Source organism: Crotalus tigris, unplaced genomic scaffold (genome assembly GCF_016545835.1).
Source record: "Crotalus tigris isolate CLP2741 ecotype Arizona unplaced genomic scaffold, ASM1654583v1 scf7180000023617.9722795, whole genome shotgun sequence".
Lineage (NCBI taxonomy): Eukaryota > Metazoa > Chordata > Lepidosauria > Squamata > Viperidae > Crotalus > Crotalus tigris.
In genome coordinates this window covers 1,785,207-1,804,928 of record NW_024100081.1, presented here as the reverse complement: position 1 = coordinate 1,804,928, position 19,722 = coordinate 1,785,207, and the positions used below count along the sequence as shown (strand labels likewise).

The window sequence follows — 19,722 nt, the reverse complement described above, 5'->3', positions numbered from 1 at the left end:
TCAAAGTAAGGGAGAGGTAAGAAGAGGACTTTAATTCTTAATGTTTAAGGTTATGTTTATCGCACCATGGCAACTAGATTGCCAAAAGGTGGGAATAGGAGCACTCGTTTTATAGGAAATTGAGGATCATTGTTCTTCAACAAGGAAGAATGAACTGCATTTTTTTCAATATAGGTACTGATATCATTAATCCTGACATGAAGCATTGACAATCAGGCAGTTTAGATATCCTATTTCAAATGAGAAATAGAGGTGGAAATAGCCAATTGCATTTTTAATCCTTCTAATTGTTTCCCTGGTTGATAGAGACATTTGGAGCAGAAGATGCTGAAGAAAGGTTGTGCTAGCTAGATCATCCTCATCATACAGGCTTTTTAAAATGAAATAAATTGTGGACATTTTGTCTCAAAAAATAAAAGGAGCCATAAAAAGCTTTTCTGGCTTTCTTTTGCATAGGTTTTCTATCTGGCAGCATGCTTAGATCACCAAGAAATATAATAGGACTCTGGTTTGTCTAGAAGGAGAGAGTTCTGTACCTTTGGTTGCTGAGCAAATGAAATTATTCATTTGTTGGATTGCTATATACTCAGCTCTGGCTGCAAGTATGGCATCAGTGCATTATATGTCTTAAAATAGAAGATAAAGCAGTTCTAGAATGCTTGTGATTCTCAGACTAGCATTCATCACTCTCTTTCCCCACCCCCACACTTTCTAATGATAGTAGGTCAGTTGGAAGTGGAGGATTGAAAAGGATTAAAGCATATGAATTGCCTAATATATGATGCAGTTAGGCATGGAACCAGGAATATTTGCCAATTAAAACACTCTTGGATTTATTCAGGAATTTGATCTTTAATCTACACATTATTAATGTACACTATCAATCAAGAGAGAATAAAGATACTAGGATTCCAGCTGACCACCTGAACTACATAAAACAGTAGACTATGATGTGCAAAATCCTTGACACTTGGCCGGTATCTAGAACCCATAATGTAATCAATCTTACATTCATTGAATTAACAGACATAGTGAATGTAATGAGATACTATGAACTACTTTTATAGTTTTTCATTGCTGTAAGGTTCTTTGCCCCTATCTAAATCCAAGCAGAAGTCTCATATATTTTCTTTAGCAATATTTATTAACAAGAAAGGGATGAGGTTACAAGAATTCTGGCAACTGAACCATTTTCCATCTACAATCAATTGATCTGGCGTATTTAGAGTAATGTCCTCATTGTTTCCCTTTTCTACTGCCTTTCCATTTTCATTTTCATTTCATAAAGAAGTCTGCAGATAACAAGAAAACTTTACAAAAGCTTCTCCTGAATCTGATAATTGACCATCATAACCACTTCAAACCAATAAAAAATGCATTTTTCTTTTTTGACATAATAGTAAGAATTACTTCCAGTTTTAATCCCCAAAATAACTGTGACTTAACTGTCAAATATGTGGGATAAAGTTGTAAAGCATAGAAACTTATTCCATGGTTTGCAGTAACAAAATTGTAAATAATGAGTCAAATTTATTATTCACATTCCTGAAAATGGTGACCCAACCAGACATCAGCATCATTTTCAACCTAATAAATTGGTACTTCTGGCTGCCAATTTATTTTTTTGCTTCTGAAGTTATCATTTCTCAGGGTTATCTTTTCTTATGGCACAATTGTACACTGGATATTTTCTAAGGTGGAATGCCACTGGGGGGGGGGGGAATGATGATACACCTGTACGATTAAATGGCTGCAGCTAAATATCCAAGAAATTAAAGCTGTCAGGCAAAAGTTTCTAGAACGATGTTGTTATGCATCTGTTCAGGGGACAGGCTGGTTGTTACTTTGTACATTTGGAAGAAGACACCATTTAACAACATTTGAAATGACATATCAGCTTCTTAAGCAATGTTGTTTCTTCTTCTGGAGTTTATCACCCTAAGCTACCATTCGTTTTAGCTTGAACATAAAGTATTCAGAATTTATGCTCTGAATATATCCTGCTGTCCCCTCCAGCTGCTTTTCTCCCTAGAATTTTTTTAAGGGCATGAATAGCAATATATATGTGGTAACAGAGAGATATTCCTGTTCTTCACATTCACTGTTAGAGAGAGATTTTATTTATTCAAAAACTTACATAGCTGACTATCTTATACAAAAAACCCTGAGCAGCTCAGAATAATAAGGGAAACAAAGGGAAATTTTGGAGATCGTCTAATTGCCAGTTTCTTGCAGAGAACCTTTATGCAATTCACTTTTTGTATAATTCAGCTCCGCAATTCTGGCATGTTCAGATGTTTTGGAACGGTAAAACCCTCACTGCTCTTTAAATTCTAGAGTTTTAATCCTAAAACTCTAGAATTTAAGGTGCTGATTTAAGGTAATGCTGGTACTGTATGTTACCCCATTTCCTTTGTTTTTCTATTTAACTAAAGCAAGACCAGCTTTCCCATCCTGACTGGATAAATTTCCATGAATTCTGAATGAAACTGTTTGCCTGTCACCTACTCTATAACCCTTAAAAGACTGCTTTAGGAGCATCGCAAGTGCTGATGGCTTTGGAGTAGATTCAGACATCTAGTAATTACTAATCTCTACTTGAATGCTCTCTCCGTTTGACCTACTGTTGTTTGCTAAATATTTCTTGTGTAAATATTGTTTTTTAAACAATATTTGTGGAGGATGTCTTATGTAGCAATCCTCTCATCCTCTTGAATTACGGGAAATCTCGGTAAACAGACTGCCCCTGTGCCTATGTCAGCATTCCTCATAACTCTGCACACTATTTGTATTTCTGTCACTTGATCACTCTTTCCACACTAAGGCTTCTGTGCATTGGGCTGCACAGCTACAGGCTACCAATAAAAAGTAGCAAAAAATTAGAGGTGCCTGCGTGTTTTTGTTGTCATCTGGGACTCAGCAGGATTTTTGCAGCCCAGATGAGCTAGAGACCTCCACTCCATATGAATCTCAGAGCCCACCTTCTTTACAGTCTCCAACAGCCCATTTTGATCTCAGCCAATGATTGATCGGAAAGGTTCTTGAACTTGCAAACTGTCACTCTGTGAAAATATTTATCCAGCAGGTAACTGCTGTAAAAGGTAAATTCCATGTTGGGTAACAATTAGAAAGTCTTGGCAGATGGCAGACCTGGTCAGAAGCTCAGTAGAATCAGGCTTAGTTAAAAATTGGAATAGAGAAGCAGAAAATTTAGGAAGTGTGGTCTGTATTGAGAAACTGGGGAAAAAAAAAACAATAACCCTTAGATGGCAATGGCAATTTGTCCTTATTCAGTAGCAAACTTGGATGAAAAAAGACAACTTTAAACATTTGGAAAAAGGGTCAATGGGTCTGTTTGTTTACTCATGTTAGAAGCATCACAATTAAAGCATATTATATGACATAATATTTAAAATAGGAAGTACAAGATTAAAATATGTGCAAGCTTATTCAGTGTATATCTTGTTTTTCCATTTGCACAGAACATTCAAAGCAGATTGTAGCAGGGAAAAGAATGCACACTGCAAACAGTGCAAAAATTTTAGAAGTATAAAATTAAAACTGATGGTAGTGTAATGTCTATTATACAAATCAATGAGGGAAGCCAGCTTCTTCTGGCATGCTGGGTATAGTTCCATTCCTTGCAGAAAGATATTACAAAAATGAAAAAAAAAAACCTATAGAAAAAGATGATCAGCATGATAAAGAGAACTAGAACAGTCCCTTAGGCCAAGCAGTTGCAAGGTTTATGCTTTTAGCTCAGGAAAAATGGTAGGCTGAGAAAGGTATATAATAAGCATTTTTAAAATAATGCAGAGCGTGGAGAAAATACCTGGTGAGGTATTTCCCTCCTACTGTCTTCAAAATAGTTGGGGAAAGTTCTCCCACTGAAGATGTTGAGTGGAGAGAAATTCAGATAGAGAAGAGGCAAGCATTTGTATTGCAGCCAGGTGATTACGGACATTGCTCCCATAGGTGTAAATGTCTGTATATTATAGATGTTCATTGTGTATAAGATTAGCAATGATAATTGGTCACGATGACTCCAATGTTGCCTCCAGACATCAGTGGAAGACACATCTGATTAGGAAAGATCTACTGTTTTCATCTTCGACTTCTGGGTTACCCTCAGTCCTTTGGCTAGCTACAGTAAAAACAGAGTCTGATCCAACATAACTTTTTGTATGATGATTAGATGAATAATTATATTTAAGATATTTGGAGAAGGGGGAAATCCATATTTCATGCTATAAGGCAACAGTCTTGCTTTTCTTTGACTTGGTTTTTGCTTTGATTTGCAGTATTTACTTTCATTTGTTGGGATAGCTCATCTTAGCTATTTGCCCTGTAAGCAGCAAAGAGAGCAAATAGATTGAGCAATCTTTCACTCAGATCTTACAGCCTCAGAAATGAGATCAATGCTATATTTGTATTTACTTATTTATACCTTGGCGTGAATTCTACTTTCCCAGAAAATAAGACAGCAATCTTAGCCAACTTTGTATCAGAAGTCACCAGACTGAGGAAAGCTGCAGAAACAGAATGATTCATTCTTTCTTTTCAAAAGCTTCACTGGGTAGTACATTGGTATAAATAGAGACATCATATTCTATGTAGTTCCAGGAAGTGACTTGACTTGGGAAATCATATTGGATACAGATGAGGAACCCATTTTTAATGAACTTATGGCTGCTCTCAGGAAGAAACATAGAGGTTAAGAGACTTCGTGGCGTGTTGCTTGATGCCTTTTCTCCCACATATAATGATTAGAAGTGCTCTACAATTCTCTGTAGTCACAATGACTTGAAGTCACTAAAATGTCAGTTCTTAAAGTCACCATAAGGCCTTTGGTGCTACTATTAATGCTGCCACCTGTGTCCTGCTCAATATCTTCCAGGTCAGCTAGCAGCTTTATAGAGAAATTGGAGAAATTCTTTTCTGAGATTCTTTTAAAGATGATCTCCTTTATAGAACATCATCATTTCCTTTAAAAATACAAGATTCAGGATAAGAAGTAGAAGTAAACCTACATGAGGATTAACAGACTGTCTATAGTATCACCAGAGTCTGAAATCACTAAATAACTCTTCCTTCTTTATCCCTGTTTCTAAATATAAAGATATATGATATCTTTATGTAATATAAATATAATAATAGACATTTAAAAAAAGATATTGACAATGCACCGCTCACTACTTGTTTTCACTCTTGTTCCCCTAATGGATTCCTATAGCATTAATCCCAATTGTTTCCAACACAGTCCAAGATATATTAAGAGAACTTCAGTTATCTGACTTACTGTAAACATTATCCACATTTTTTATATCTAAATCTATATTTAATCCAACTGTTTCAGTTATAGGAGGCATTTGCTCAATGTCAAGATGTCTTTGGCTTCTATATCACAATTGTTTCCTCCATTCTCTATAAGAATCTCACAAATAGATTTTACACTGCTCCTTGGGAATTTTTTTTAAGTCCATATAGCAGTTTAGAAGAGAGAGGAGAAAATTGAGAGAAAATCCTTGATAAGTCAGATGGGGCCATTCATACTTTGGAAAAATCTATCAAGATGATTATCAAAATAAGTATTTTGCCATTCCATCCATTCTGTACTTGCACCATTTAAATTTATTGGTTTACAAATCTCACCGTCCTAAGATAGCCTGGTACTTTTCTGGGCATTGTATTTCAACATTCCCAAGGTTGAGATAACACCCAAAACAACCACAATGTAAAAATAGTTTTCTTTTTTCCGTTCTTTCTCAGCTGCAGCCCATACATGAATTATTGTCTAGGACAAGCCTTGGTAATATGGAAACCAAGAGGAGGAACTTGAAAAGGGCTTTAGATCAGTATTTACTGGAATTCAATACCTGCCGTTGTGGTCCCTGTAAGAACAATGGTGAACCAATCCTCCTGGGAACTACCTGTTTTTGTGAGTGCAAGCAAGGCTACCTAGGCCCAGACTGTGGAGAAACAAAGAGGACAGGTAAGACTACTGAGAAAACATTGTTAAATGAGAGCTCCTGAGATCAGTAGACTGTAAACAACATTTCCCTTCAACACCTTGGATCACCTTGGATACCAAGCTACCAAAGGAGTTTTACCCAGGAATCAGACTGGCATTTCAAGCCAGTGTGAAGGGTTAACTAAAGACCTTGTTGAAGTAGCCTACTGCAGTGGCATAAATCATTTCAGAAACTGCAAGGACAGAGCCCAGGAAAGCCCCCAATAAATATTAATGGAGATGTCCAAGGCTTGCAGCTTAAGCCTATGCAGATTTAAGTGTGGTTAAATTGATTTATTTTAGTGGATCTGGGTAACACTTAATTCCTTATGGGATTGTGTCTGGTCTGTTCAGTCACTTCATACTCAAGTTCTCCAGATAATTCCTTAATATAAATGTGGAATATTTCTCTCTCTCTCTCTCTCTCTCTCTCCCTCTCTCTCTCTCTCTCTCACACACACACACACACACAAACACTGTACAATCAAAAACCCATAATATAGATATATAGCAGAAGCTGATGTTCGCCTATTGTCAGTAATTTACTTGCCTTCAATTCTTTCAATTCACAAAGGGAGATGGGAAAGATATCTTGCTGCTACAAATCTAATGCATACATTTATGGTGGTTGTGCAAAAATCAGCATTTATTTTGGAACTTTTAGTATGGCATTTATGTTCAGCTACAGTCTATTTTAGCTGAGTTGCAGAGGAGAGAACTAAATTGCATACACTATGTCAGTGGTGGCGAACCTATGGCACGGGTACCAGAGGCGGCAGTCAGAGCCCTCTCTGTGGGCACGCGTGCCGTTGCCCCAGTCCTAGGCCTTCAGCTGGGTTTTATAAAACCTTTTCACTTTAGACTCCGTCGCCGTGTGCAAAAAAAAAAAAAGATTCAATCAATCATTTTCAACTTCTCACGGGAAAAAAAAAGATCTTGCAAAGTTGGAATTGATTGATTGAATGTTTTAGTCCCACCCAGTCTGCTGTTACCACCGCAGCCACGCCCACCCAATGGGCCACACCCACCTGGCACCCGATGATGCATAAGTGGGTTTTGGGTTGCAGTTTGGGCACTCAGTCTCTAAAAGGTTCGCCATCACTGCACTATGTATATATAGAGGGAAAGCACAAAAATAAAAGGAGGTACAGCTAGTTTGGTATAGTGCTTAAGTACTGGATTAAAGAGTAGGAAAACCTGGTTTATAGTGTAGTTGCAGACATTGAGGGTTACTCTGACTCTGAGCTGGGCTCAGCCCAACTTATACCCCAGGTTTTTCGGTCTGAGGAAAAATTAGAATATAGAGTTGCTGACAGGTAGTATGTGAATCAAATAAATAACCCATAAGTAAAGCATACACAGAAAATAATGCAGCAGATAGAGTACCCATCCCATTAAAATGCTTGGTTACATAACAATGTATTTTCTAATGCCTAAGGCAGGGTTTCTCAACCTCAGCAACAAGTTGATGTGTGGACTTCAACTTCCAGAATTCCCCCAGCCAGCATGATGGCAGTTGAAGCTTGACACATCTTAAAAGTTGTTGAGGATGAGAAACACTGTTCCAAAGGAAAAGAATGCTGCTGTGCTGTTGTCTTTTGACACTGTTTTGGATCAGGCTGAAGCAATCCTAATGAATTTGCCACTCCAATCAGGCAGATATGAAAATGAACAGGCAGGTCTTGCAAAGAACTCTTAAAGCAGCCTCTTTGTCTTCATCCGTTGTAGTTTAAAGTTGAAACTTCAAAGAACCTTAAGGATCTGTTTTGAAGGACCTGAAAGACAAGAAAGAAATATTTTATACCTTTTTATGACTATGAATATATGGCAGGCAACACATGATCCACACAATGTGCAACAGTCCCAGATTTCTCTTCTGGCTGCTTCTCTGTAACATTCAATACAGTGAAATAGAAAGAGAGTTATACTGTTAGTGTGCTTTGAATTTTCCCACCTCCCATTCATTTTACAGGCTGTTCCTTGCCTGAGAAGGGACACAAGAAATACACTGCTGTTTAGCAGGATAAAGCTATCTTGGCTTATGGCCTTGATGGAATATATGTGTGTGATGCTTCAGGTTCTAGAAATACGATTCTGATCTTTTCCCCATTGATAGAGACCAATGGTGAGAGGAGTTACTATCTTTAGTTTCACTTTCATATCCTACTAATAAATTCCTAAAGGAAGATGGCTACTGGATTAGGAGAAACCTTGTCTAGTTCAACAGAACTCTCCCTACATACTTATATCAAAAAAATGTTGGTCTTGCTTGCCATACAATAGCATTAGTTCCTTTCTGGAATATATTTCTTTTAGATCAGGGGTCCCCAACCTGTGGGCCATGGCCCACTACTGGGCTGTGGTCTTTTGGCCACCGGAATGCGTGAATGGCTGGCATTCACATTAGCACTGCCCTAAGTGTTGCATGGGTGCTAGCCCTGCCTCAAGCATTGCCCAGGAGCTAGTCCCACCTGAGCGTTGTGCAGGCACTAGGCCACCCTTAGTGTTGTGTGGGCACTAGGCACACTCCCAGCATTGCATGGGTGCTAGGTCCCCTCCCAGTGTCATGCAGGCACTCGCCCCCCCCCAGCATCATGTTAAGTCCAGTCCCAGCATTGCACGGGCACTCAGCCGGACCCCAGTGTCACATGCACACTTGTGCTGCCCCCGTTTACATTATGCGCATACGCGGCCCCATGGCTCCCCCTTCCTTTCCCTCTGGGCTGCCAATCTAGAAAGGTTGGGGACCTCTGTTTTAGATCAAGGATGATCCAACTTTTCAGAACTTAGTAAGCAGCAGCTCCAGCAATTCCAGAAATATACAAGTATTGCAATGCTATACTGTATGATGCTACTAGTGTTCTTACTGATGTAATAATTGCCAGCAGTGTCCAGCCTCATCCATAAACTGGAATGGATTTGATTTCTTTGCTTTATTCTAAATCTCGAACAAATCTGAAACTAGCTTTATCTGAAAGTTGCTAATTGTGTTGTATTATGTTACAGGATATCCAGTCCAAGGTAGCTGGAGTTGCTGGACTCCATGGGCAGCTTGTCAAAGTGGATCTAGAAGCCGCACAAGACAATGTGCAAATCCACCTCCGGAAAATGGTGGAACAACTTGCCCAGGCAGGAATATCCAGACAGAGGCATGTTAATAACTAGTAACACTATAAGTGGATTAATGGATTGTGCAACCAGAGGGAAAAATGTTGGGAGCTCTGATACAAATAGACTCAAAACAAATGGGCCCTAAATACTTACTTACCTTTAGGACAGTGGAAAATCCCAGTAGCAAGACTATAAAGAAAAAGAAATTTAATGTTTTGTACACTTTGTACACAAGAATTGAATCTATAGTAATTATTTGTGTTGAATGCAGAAGTCCGTCATAAGGAAGATATTTTTGTTCTGCACAAAATTTAAAGCAAAAAATTGGTCATGTTGCGGGTCCTGTAATATTACTGACTAACATGTTGGGACAATTCAGAGAATTCCTCTTCATGTGTACGATACAAAACAGAATGTGCTTCCTTCCCAGAATTGTCTATTTTACTACCAAGGCAACCAAAAATGTTATTTTTTTTCCTGCTTACTGGACAAAATTTGTTCCCAAAGTAAGATGTAACAATTAGGTCCAAAATTATGAGGATTCTTCTCGTCATCATATGATTTTTTTTTTTTTGAAGCTCACTACTACAGCTACAATTCAAGAGCTGATCATTTACAATACAGCCTTTTAAATTCAGATAAACCAGTTTCTAAAACAAAGCAGTCCTTTCTGTATAACTAAGGTGATAAATTGCCTCTGGATATAAATCCTCTATACATTCTGTTGCTTAGGTAGCCTTAGCTTTTTAAACAACAGCAATAGTAATAATACTTTGGTGTAACACTTTTCAAACTTCAGGAATTGTAAAAACCACACCTGTGGGTCAGAATTCAAGCAACTGTTATAGCTGTCAAATCAAAGCACAATTATTAATTCAGAGATCCAGCCATGAAATATTAAGGGAAGTTAGGCATTTCTTTAACCGTAGTAGATCTATTCAAATTGTTACAAACTAAATCAAATAAAAGCATTTTGGAAAACAGTGTGAACTGACTGCCTTTTACTTGGAACATCCAATAGCAAAAGATATTCTGTTAATCTGTTTAATTATGTAATGGAAGATAGAATGAGGATAACTACACTTCTGGGAAGTGGGGAGAGGGAAATCCTCATGGTGACTTCTGTAGGGTAAACAACTTGTGCTCTTTGTGAAAATGGCTCCTAGGCTGGAAAAGAAGCTATTGCTGTAGTAATGTGTTATATACCTCTACATGAAGATATTTAAAAATTCTGAATGAATCTTTTCCACAATCCATAGTTCCCTTTAGATTTCTACAAAATTCTTTATCCAGTGGAATAGATAATTTCAAAAGACGGTTTTACAGATGGACAGCTAGCTATAAGTATCTACCTGAACACGATCCTCCTCACTGTGATCTAGAACAGTGTTTCCCAAACTTGACAATTTTAAGGCATGTGGACTTCAACTCCCAGAATTCCACAGCCAGCGTTGCTGGCTGTGGAATTCTGGGAGTTGAAGTCCTCATGCCTTAAAATTGTCAAGTTTGGGAAACACTGATCTAGAATATCATTTCCTGCTGGGAGGATAGGTTTGTCAATTTCTCATAAGAAATAAACCGCATGGTGCAGTCAGAAATATGGTTTAGGGGTGTTCTAGTGAGTTATTTCAGGTTAAGGGCAGACGAGTCTCTGCCTATTAAGCTGTTCCAATCATTACGTGGTCCCTCTCCTAATGCAGAAATAGAGAAGTTTTGATTTCATTAGGAGGGTGATAAGCAGAGGAGGGCCGGTTGATCAATTGAAGTGTTCAACAAAATTAATCTAAGCATTTATTGACAGGCAAGTATGGTGATGAATGGAATCCAGTTTGAATTAGAATAGTCTCAAAGGTTTCTCAGACAGAGATCTGAAATGGGATATGCCTTTTTTTTTATGGGAGTCGTTCTAATTTCAAGCCCCACTAGCTAGCATTCATGTTTCATATCAGCTTTGCTATAGATCATTCCACGAAGCTCCAAAGGCAAAATTCAATATAGAATAACAATAGGATACAATGTAGCACACTGAGCATGATCCATACTTAAATGAAAGCTGGTGGGCAGAAAAGTCTTCCACAGATAACCTCTGATAATTCCATGGTAGGCATCCAGTTTGAGCTCCATATATTAAACAGAGATTCAATTATGAAAATGAGTTTGCACATTTATCTACAGAATTGAGAGTAACAGAGTTGGAAGGGACCATGGAGGTCTTCTAGTCTAACCCTCTGCTCAGGCAGGAAACCCTATACCATTTCGGACAAATGGCTGTCCAGTCTCTTCTTAAAAACTTCCAGTGTTGGAGCATTCACAACTTCTGGAGGCAGGCTGTTCCACTGGTTAATTGTTCTAACTGTCAGGAAATTTCTCCCTAGTTCTAGATTGCTTCTCTCTTTGATTAGTTTCCTTCCATTGTTTCTTGCCCTGCCTTCAAGTGCTTTGGAAAATAGTTTGATTCCCTCCTCTTTGTGGCTGCCCCTTAGATATTGGAATACTGCTATCATATCACCCCTAGTCCTTCTTTTCATTAGGCTAAACATACCCAATTCCAGCAACCGTTCTCCATATGTTTTAGCCTCTAGTCCCTTAATCATCTTTGTTGCTCTTCTCTACGTGTAATATGTAATCATTTGATTACATATTAGGTTTTTTTAAAAAATAGCATGTTTTTAAGTCATAGAGCAAATAGTGAAAAAATAATAATGGATGCAAGAAAGCTAAATAATATTTCATTTGTTTCGATGAATTTTGTTTAGTTGTGCCAATGTAAACCTCAAAGTCTCTAAATTCCAGCTTGGTATAATCTTTGTACAACCTGATGATGAATAAAGGACTCATAGCCACACACACAGCCCTTCCCGCAGAGAACAGTGCTGCACAAATGAGGCTATTTTCTGTTTAAGACTAGCTATGAATCATCTATTAGTACACCAGCATTTTATCTCCAAGGATCCCAGAACTGGAGATGTTAACAGTCTGGGTGATTTAAGACCTCTTTTGTGGATGCAGGACATAAATCTCAGGATAAGAATATGCACAGGACTGAGCTAAGTTGAAAGACTGTGGTGGGGAGTCCAACAATAACACGTTCCTAATGAACTGAGGTGAAAATGGGCCCAGGTGAACATAGGCAGACCTAGTAAATATGAACTAAAATGCATCTGAGTGAGCCAGCTTTAACAGGCAAAGGCTACAGAACTGTGCTAATAGCTTAAGTGGCAAGGATGAATTAAAGGACAAAGTGAAGGGCAAAAATCAATCTCGGATTTGCCATGCATGAAACTTCCAGACACACCTCTTTGCCCGCCTCTCCCTCCAAAAAGTCAAGGGGGGAAGCAGATTGTGATGCTTCACTGCAGCGTAAATGGAGTACATAGACAGGGCTTCATTACCGAGGCATTACACCATCTTCTGGGTGGGGTTTATTTGGGCAGACCAAGTGTAGACACCAAATAAATACATTGCCTGCAGAGATTGGGCCTCAGATAATTACATTCCTCCAGAGAACATGATTGAAGCACAATGATTCAATCTCGCCCTGAGCAATAAAGCAAAATAATCCTTTAGTGGCAACAGTGCTGCTTCCATATTTGATTAAGCTGGCTGGAGAGAACAAAAGCAGGACATGAAGAAGATCCCTTGACTTGAACAAATGAAATGCTTTTTAATAGCAGCAGGTTGGAGATACATGCTGCAAAGCACTGCCTTGATGGACATTTCAAGTTTCTTGTAGCTCCACTACAAGAATTTAATACTGCTTTACACCCTGGAGGATTAAAACAATGCCTCATGTGACCTTTCTGTAAATACTACCCTTCCCCCCATGTTTTTTTCAACTGTTGTAGTTCATGAAAGCAATTTTCTTCAGTTTGAACCACTACAATGTTTGATCTGTCTGTGGAGACAGAAAACTGCATAACGCTTTGAAAATGATAACGATTGGTCGATGTTTTGCTATATTTAATTTAAAAATGGATGTATGCTTTCACAAAAAAATACGAAACAACACATCTTAACTCCAGCGACGCTTATTTGATTGCTTAATTTCTTTTCTTTTTTTCAGCTTACACGTTGTTTTAGTTGTAACCAATTCTAAGTGGCTTACAAGGCCAGTTTACAGCAAAAAGGATTAAAACAATAAAAGCAGCAAACACAGCATTCTGGCTTATTTTGGAAAGCATTTATACATTTTGATACTTGGAAAGGATCATAGAGCAGTTTACAAGTGTACCTTGTTTGCATTACTCCTGGATCAGCTCACAACCTCACAAAATTGTCTTGTTTCAAGCCTGAGTTTTTGCAATTGTTTCAAAATTATGATTTTAAAGAAGTGTCCACATTTAAGCCTTCCAAACAAATTCTACAGCTATTTTACTCTTGATAGAATTCTGAGCCAAATATTTCTAAGGAGGCTTGGTTATTCCATGATTTACAATTATGGGCAGTATTGTGATACAATATGCATCTCATAGAGATGGGTAATAATGCATTTCTTTATTCTCAAGTCTGTATATCCTAACAACATGGCATTTATAGCCACTGTCTTGGTTTGCCTATATTACTCCATTACTCTGGTGACCTGCATTGGTTACCAGTTTCTTTCTGGGTGCAATTTAAGGTGCTGGTGACTGTCTTGAAAGCTTCACATAGCCCAGAACCAGGTTATAGAGTACGTATATACTGTAGGTCTCTTAAGTATTGCCATATACTGGGACTTAGGAAGCATGCCTTTACTGGAACAGCCGCTGCCCTGTGGAACCCTCTTCCAAGTAGGCCAGCCACTAAGACAAAGATGGTAGCCTGGGAGTGGTTTTGTGAGAGGCATCTAAGGATGATGCAGTGATGGTCGAGGCACTGGGTTTTGCTTTTGCCTTTTTTATTGTTATTGTTTCTTGGTTTTAGTGTTGTTGTGAGCCACCCAGAGTTGTGTTCTAAGATGGGCCACCATACAAATCTTTTACATAAATATAGTGAATAATTTTCTAAAGGCTGAAAAAGTAATTTTTTCGCTTGTATGAAGAATATAAAAATGTAAGGGCACAAAAGAGGAACCCAAGCAAAATTACACACAAGCTGCAATTGTTAAAATAACAACTTTCTTTTTTAAAGGCAATGTTAATTAAATTTTCAAAACTGTGTAGCTTTTACCAGGTAAATATTTACTGACATGTTGAACCTGTTAATCCAAGGTTTAGGATTACTTCTATGAACTTTAGCTCAACCACAATCCACAATCCACGAAGTAGGAGAAATGAGAGAAAAGGACTTCTCTGGAACTACCTTTAGACTGAGAAGGAAATGGAAGGTGAGTCTTGCCTCACCTTCCAAGCACAGCAGTCTAGATATGGATTGAAAATGTTGATCCTGATATTCAACGATCTTCTTACATCTATGGTCACATCCTTCATCATCAAGGAATATTAAAAATAATTATAATAAGGTGTGTACCACACTTGGAATATTGCTTCCAGTTTTGGTTGCTACAATATAAAAAAGATGCTGAGACTCTAGAAAGAGTGCAGAGAAGAGCAACAAAGATGATTAGGGGATTGGAGGCTAAATCACATGAACGGTTGCAGGAATTGGGTAGTCTAGTCTAATGAGAAGGATTAGGCATGACATGATAGCAGTGTTTAATATATCTAAAATATCCAATATCTAAAGGGCTGCCACAAAGAAAAGCCCCCCCTCTTCTTTGTGGCGCCCCTTATTAACCTATTCTTCAAAGCACCTGTAGGCAGGACAAAAAGCAATGGATGGAAATTGATAAAGAAAGGAATTAATCTAGAAATAAGGAGAAATTTCCTGACAGTGAGAAGAATTTGTCAGTTGTTGTGGGTACTCCATCACTGAAGGTTTTTAAGAAGAGATTGCACAGCCATTTGTCTGAAATGGTAAAGGGTCTCCTGTTTGGATTAGAAGCAGTGGTGGGATTCAACTGGTTCGCACCAGTTTGGGAGAACCGGTAGCTAAATGTTGTTGAGTTCGGAGAACCGGCTGGACCCACGTTGATTCTGGAAGTCCGTTCTAGGCCTCGGAGGCCTGGAGGACGCCTCCCAGACCTAGAACGGCCCATAGGAAGTGCATGGATGTCACTTCCGAAAGTCTGTTCTAGGCCTCGGAAGCCTGGAGGAGGCCTCCCAGGCTTAGAACGGCCCATAGGAAGTGCATGGATGTCACTCCCAGAAGTCCATTCTAGGCCTCGGAGGCCCAGGCCTGCATCCATATAGAGAACTGGTTGTTCAGGTATTTGAATCCCATCACTGACTAGAAGACCTCCCAGGTTCCTTCCAACACTGTTATTCTGTTGAGAGTTTGGCCACATTTGCTATAGAGTTTATTAAGTAGCGACATACATGCTTAATTTTAGTAGTATATGGTAGTTTAATATAAACTATGTAAAGTTATAAAACTAGCTAACAAACATCCAGTAAGATAGAAAGGGTAATATAAATGCTATCTCTAGAGAGGCTACAAAGAAAAAGTAGCAATCCAATCTAATTGTGGGCTCCTTGAATATCAGTGCATGCAGCTTTGGGGGGCTGAAGGCCAAACTTAGATATTCTGCTAGAGGTGCTATAGATGGATTCTATGAAGGATGCAGGACCAGTACCAAACAATAAAAGCAGATTTAACTGAATGTTGTATTTCATGTAAAATAATGCAAATAAAATGAATTTAAGAATAATATTACTGATAGTCTTCATTTAATGCCTGTTTGCAGTTATGATAGTGATAAAAAAGTAACTTTTACAACCAACTCTCACATATATGACATTTGCAGGTCTGTAAAGCAAAGGAAAGCTGAAGTCAAATAATAAGCATAACTGTGGTTTCATTTAGTGAATGCTTTGCTTATTGACTAAGTTGTGGGTCTCAATTGTGATTACTACACCAGAACTACTTGCACTGTTTTCAGCTACATCTACTTACAATTAATGTCTTAGTGGATGCATTCTCAGACTATAATAAGCTTCATTTGTGCTTAGATTCCGTGGAGGGAATTTTGGGAGCAGCTCATGATTAGTTGATGATGGCAATATATATTATATAAAGCATAAAAATGAATTAATTCATGAATTAAAGGATTTTGCATGAATGCACCTTCAGTGCATTTAAACATTTCTTTTTTGCCCCATTAAAAAATATATATTTATAGCAACTTCCAAAAATTACAAACTAGTGGGCCACTGCTATATCTAGGGCTGGGGAGTGGGTAGGAGATTGTTCCTCTGAGTTGTCTATCAAGTTCAGGGCCCTGAGTTTTAACCCAGAGCTCTTGCTGTATTTGCACTTTTGGAATTTGTGGACAAGCATGAAAAAATAACCAATTCGTGAACTGAGTTTAATTTCATGATGTATTTTGTATATTCTAAGAGAACATAAGTTTCAAAAATATGGTCAGAGTGCAAAATGCAAAATTAGAGTTTTAACAGAAATGGCAAATCTCTTCGCCCATAGATAATTTCTCAGCCATTTCTCTAAGCACAGTAAAACTTGACAAGAATTTTTAAAAAGGAACTAATTAGCAAGGATTGGGAAAAAAAAAACAAGGAGAGATATGGTAATGATATTGCCGCAGCCTGCAAAGCCAGACAACCAGAAACCAGCCCGGCAAGGATGTTAAATTCATTCAGTGGAATTTAGCTTTTTTATTTTCCTGAAAAGAGGGCAATGCCTGACACCCATATAAAGGCAAGGAAACATTCAGCCAATCTGTCTACTTTGGTTGTGTAGCACGTGGCAGCAAAATACAGCTTTTGAGGTGCTCTTCAAATGTGACAGAGAAACCACCACGAGCCCCCCCCCCCCGGCTCCCCCACTTCATCCTCAACAATGAAAAATGGGAGTTTGTGCAAGTGCAAAAGAAAAAAAGGGGGGAAAAAAGCTGGAGGAGGAGGGAGAATCCTGCCTGCCAGGCCTGTAAAAGATTATGAACAATTACACAGTTACTGTGCTAGTCAAAGAAACTAATATAAGCAGCGCTGAAGGGCTCAGCGTGTAAGCCATACTCAGTAAGATAAAGCTCTAGTCATTTGCTGGCCTAAATTAAAAGCTCATAATGGGGATTTACAAGTGCACAAACAGAGGGTGGGGGTGGGGGGAGAGAGACAGTACACACTACCAGACTGTCTCTTTGTAATAAAGGAACTTTATCCCCCATGAAAAGATGCTTACTGTATGTGCATGTGTATGTACACACTCTCTGTACTATATAGTCTGCACATTTTATGCTACACAGTACTATATGGTACTATAAACACTATGTACTATATAGTACTCTACACACTGTACACCCTACAGTATTATATACATACATGCATATGTGTATATACAAGTGTGCACACATATACACAAACAGATGCATATCTACCATACTCTCTTGCTTTCTCTGCAATGAATATGACTTGCAGGACCTTACTACCTTCTGGATTCATTTAATGGATTCATTTAATGGTGCCTTGGTTAAAATGCAATGCTGGAAAAGTATCAGATGTAGATGCGTGTAGGGATAGGAAAAAATAGCTTGATTAGCAAAAGCAGGAGATCTGGATAATGGAAACCAGCCCAGAAAATCTTCAAATTTCAAGGTGCAGACGCATGATAACAGCACAAAAGGGATTCTGCAAAATGGTTGACACGAAAAAAGAAAATCCTTCTCGCTTTTTTCCACCCTGGATACTTTGCTGGCTTGGTTTTCTCCTTCGAGTCAGGCAACAGCGTGCAAGTAAATAAATCAATTAGTCACATTTCACTGAAAAAAATTGGTACCGATCCCCAGGAGGCTGCACTGTGCACTAGAAATATTTGTGGGCACTGGATCTCTTCTTATATATGCTCCTAGCAGGAGTGCCAGAATGCTTAGGTGAATGGCAAAACGGTCATTCTGTTTTCAATTCCAGCTGCCCCACAGACCAGGCCAGTGATGGTGAACCTATGACACATGTGTCAAAGGTGACATACCATGACATTCTGAGTGACATGCCAGTTTTCACCAATACCTGACAGCAACTATTCTCAAAAGCACACACACACACACACACACACACACACAGAGAGAGAGAGAGAGAGAGAGAGAGAGAGAGAGAGAGAGAGAGATCCCATTCTCACATGATTTTGGGAGGCTGCAGTGGCTAAACGAGAATGGGGTGTGCTGTTGTGTGGCTTTTGGACCCTCAAAAATCACATAAATACGGAGTATACTTTTGCATGCAGGTTGCAAAAGCTGTGGAAAAGCATCCACATACCTTGGGGAATGGATAAGGTGGCCTTGAGTGAGGGCAGTAGGGGTGATGTCAAGGCCAGAGGCCCAGCCTCAGCTGTAGCCACTGAATGCTTTTATGCAGGGGGATGTAGATGAGGGGTAGATATAGAATTGTTTTCTTGTGTGTGTGTGTGTGTGTGTGTGTGTGTGTGTGTGTGTGTGACATGCCAGCAGAGTCAAATTAGGCATTTTCCAAATTTTTGGCATGCCGAGCCCAAAAGATTTGCCATCATAGTACTTGGCTGTGTTTCTTGACAACATTGACATGAAGGCCTCCATCAGCTTCAAAGATATTTCAGGTTGCCCAGTCCTGTTCAGACCTGTGGTAGGGTAATGTAGAGTGAGCTTAGTATAGGTAGTCTTTGACTTATAATGAGCCCAAAATTTCTGTTGCTGAGCAAGACAATTTTAAGTGAGTTTTTCTCCATTTTACAACCTTTTTTGCCACATTATTAAGTGAATCATCGCAGTTGTTAAATTAGTAATATGGTTGTTAAGTGAATCTGGCTTTCCCATTGACTTTGCCTGTCAAAAGTTCACGAAAGGTGATCACATGACCCTGGGACATTGCAACCGTCATACTATGCCCCCGCTGCTAAGTGTCCAAATTGGGACCACGTGACCATGGGGATGCTGCAATGGTCATAAGTGTGAAAAATAGTCATAAGGCATATTTTTAGCACTGTTGTAATTTTGAACAGTGGTTGTAAATCAAGGACTACCTGTGCAATGTTTCTCAAACTTGACAACATTAAAATAAATGGACTTCAGTAAATCCAAGTTCTATCTGGCCTAGGCTGCCAAACTATGTGTAACCAAAATTGTGTGAGACAGCAAACAGTCAAGATCTTCTGTGTCTCATGGCTGCCAAGCCCTGATCATATCCAGTTTTGAAACCCAGATCATATAGCCGTAAGCAATTATTTCTATAAATTATATTTCCAGCTATTAACAATCACCGTTTTTATTCCCCTGACTCTTGCAGAAAAAGCAGGATTGTCATCACGTCTGCAAATGTTAAATGTTGAAAACGGAGGTAGGGATGGAGATGTGTGTGTGTGTGTGTGTGGGGGAGCCATGAGCTTCTGAAATTTATACTCCAACAGCTCATCTTTTTTGTTTCTTCCTCCCAGCATTCCAGAGAAAATGAAAGAAAGACAAAGGGGAAAAAAATGTTGTCTGGGGCTTTAAAAGCTTACTCAACAGAAAAGAAGAAGAAAGGGAAAAAAATACCCGTTAGTTTCAAGATTGCTCATTTTTGACCAGGCACCTGCGGAAAAGTTACAAGCAGATAGTCCTTGGTTTACAACCATTCGTTTAATGACTGTTCAAAGTT

General features: G+C 38.8%; 1 protein-coding gene across 1 annotated transcript in view; it reads left to right on the top strand.

The window, feature by feature from the left end:
• The window catches only part of C8A (complement C8 alpha chain), a 35,695-nt gene extending 25,588 nt beyond the window's left edge, over nt 1-10,107 (top strand). The window contains exons 10-11 of the mRNA XM_039319987.1: nt 5,770-5,992; nt 9,017-10,107. Of these exons, the coding sequence (XP_039175921.1) occupies nt 5,770-5,992; nt 9,017-9,168 (375 nt within the window). The 3' untranslated portion in view covers nt 9,169-10,107. The remainder of the gene's footprint in view (nt 1-5,769; nt 5,993-9,016) is intronic.
• Nucleotides 10,108-19,722: the final 9,615 nt, after the last annotated feature.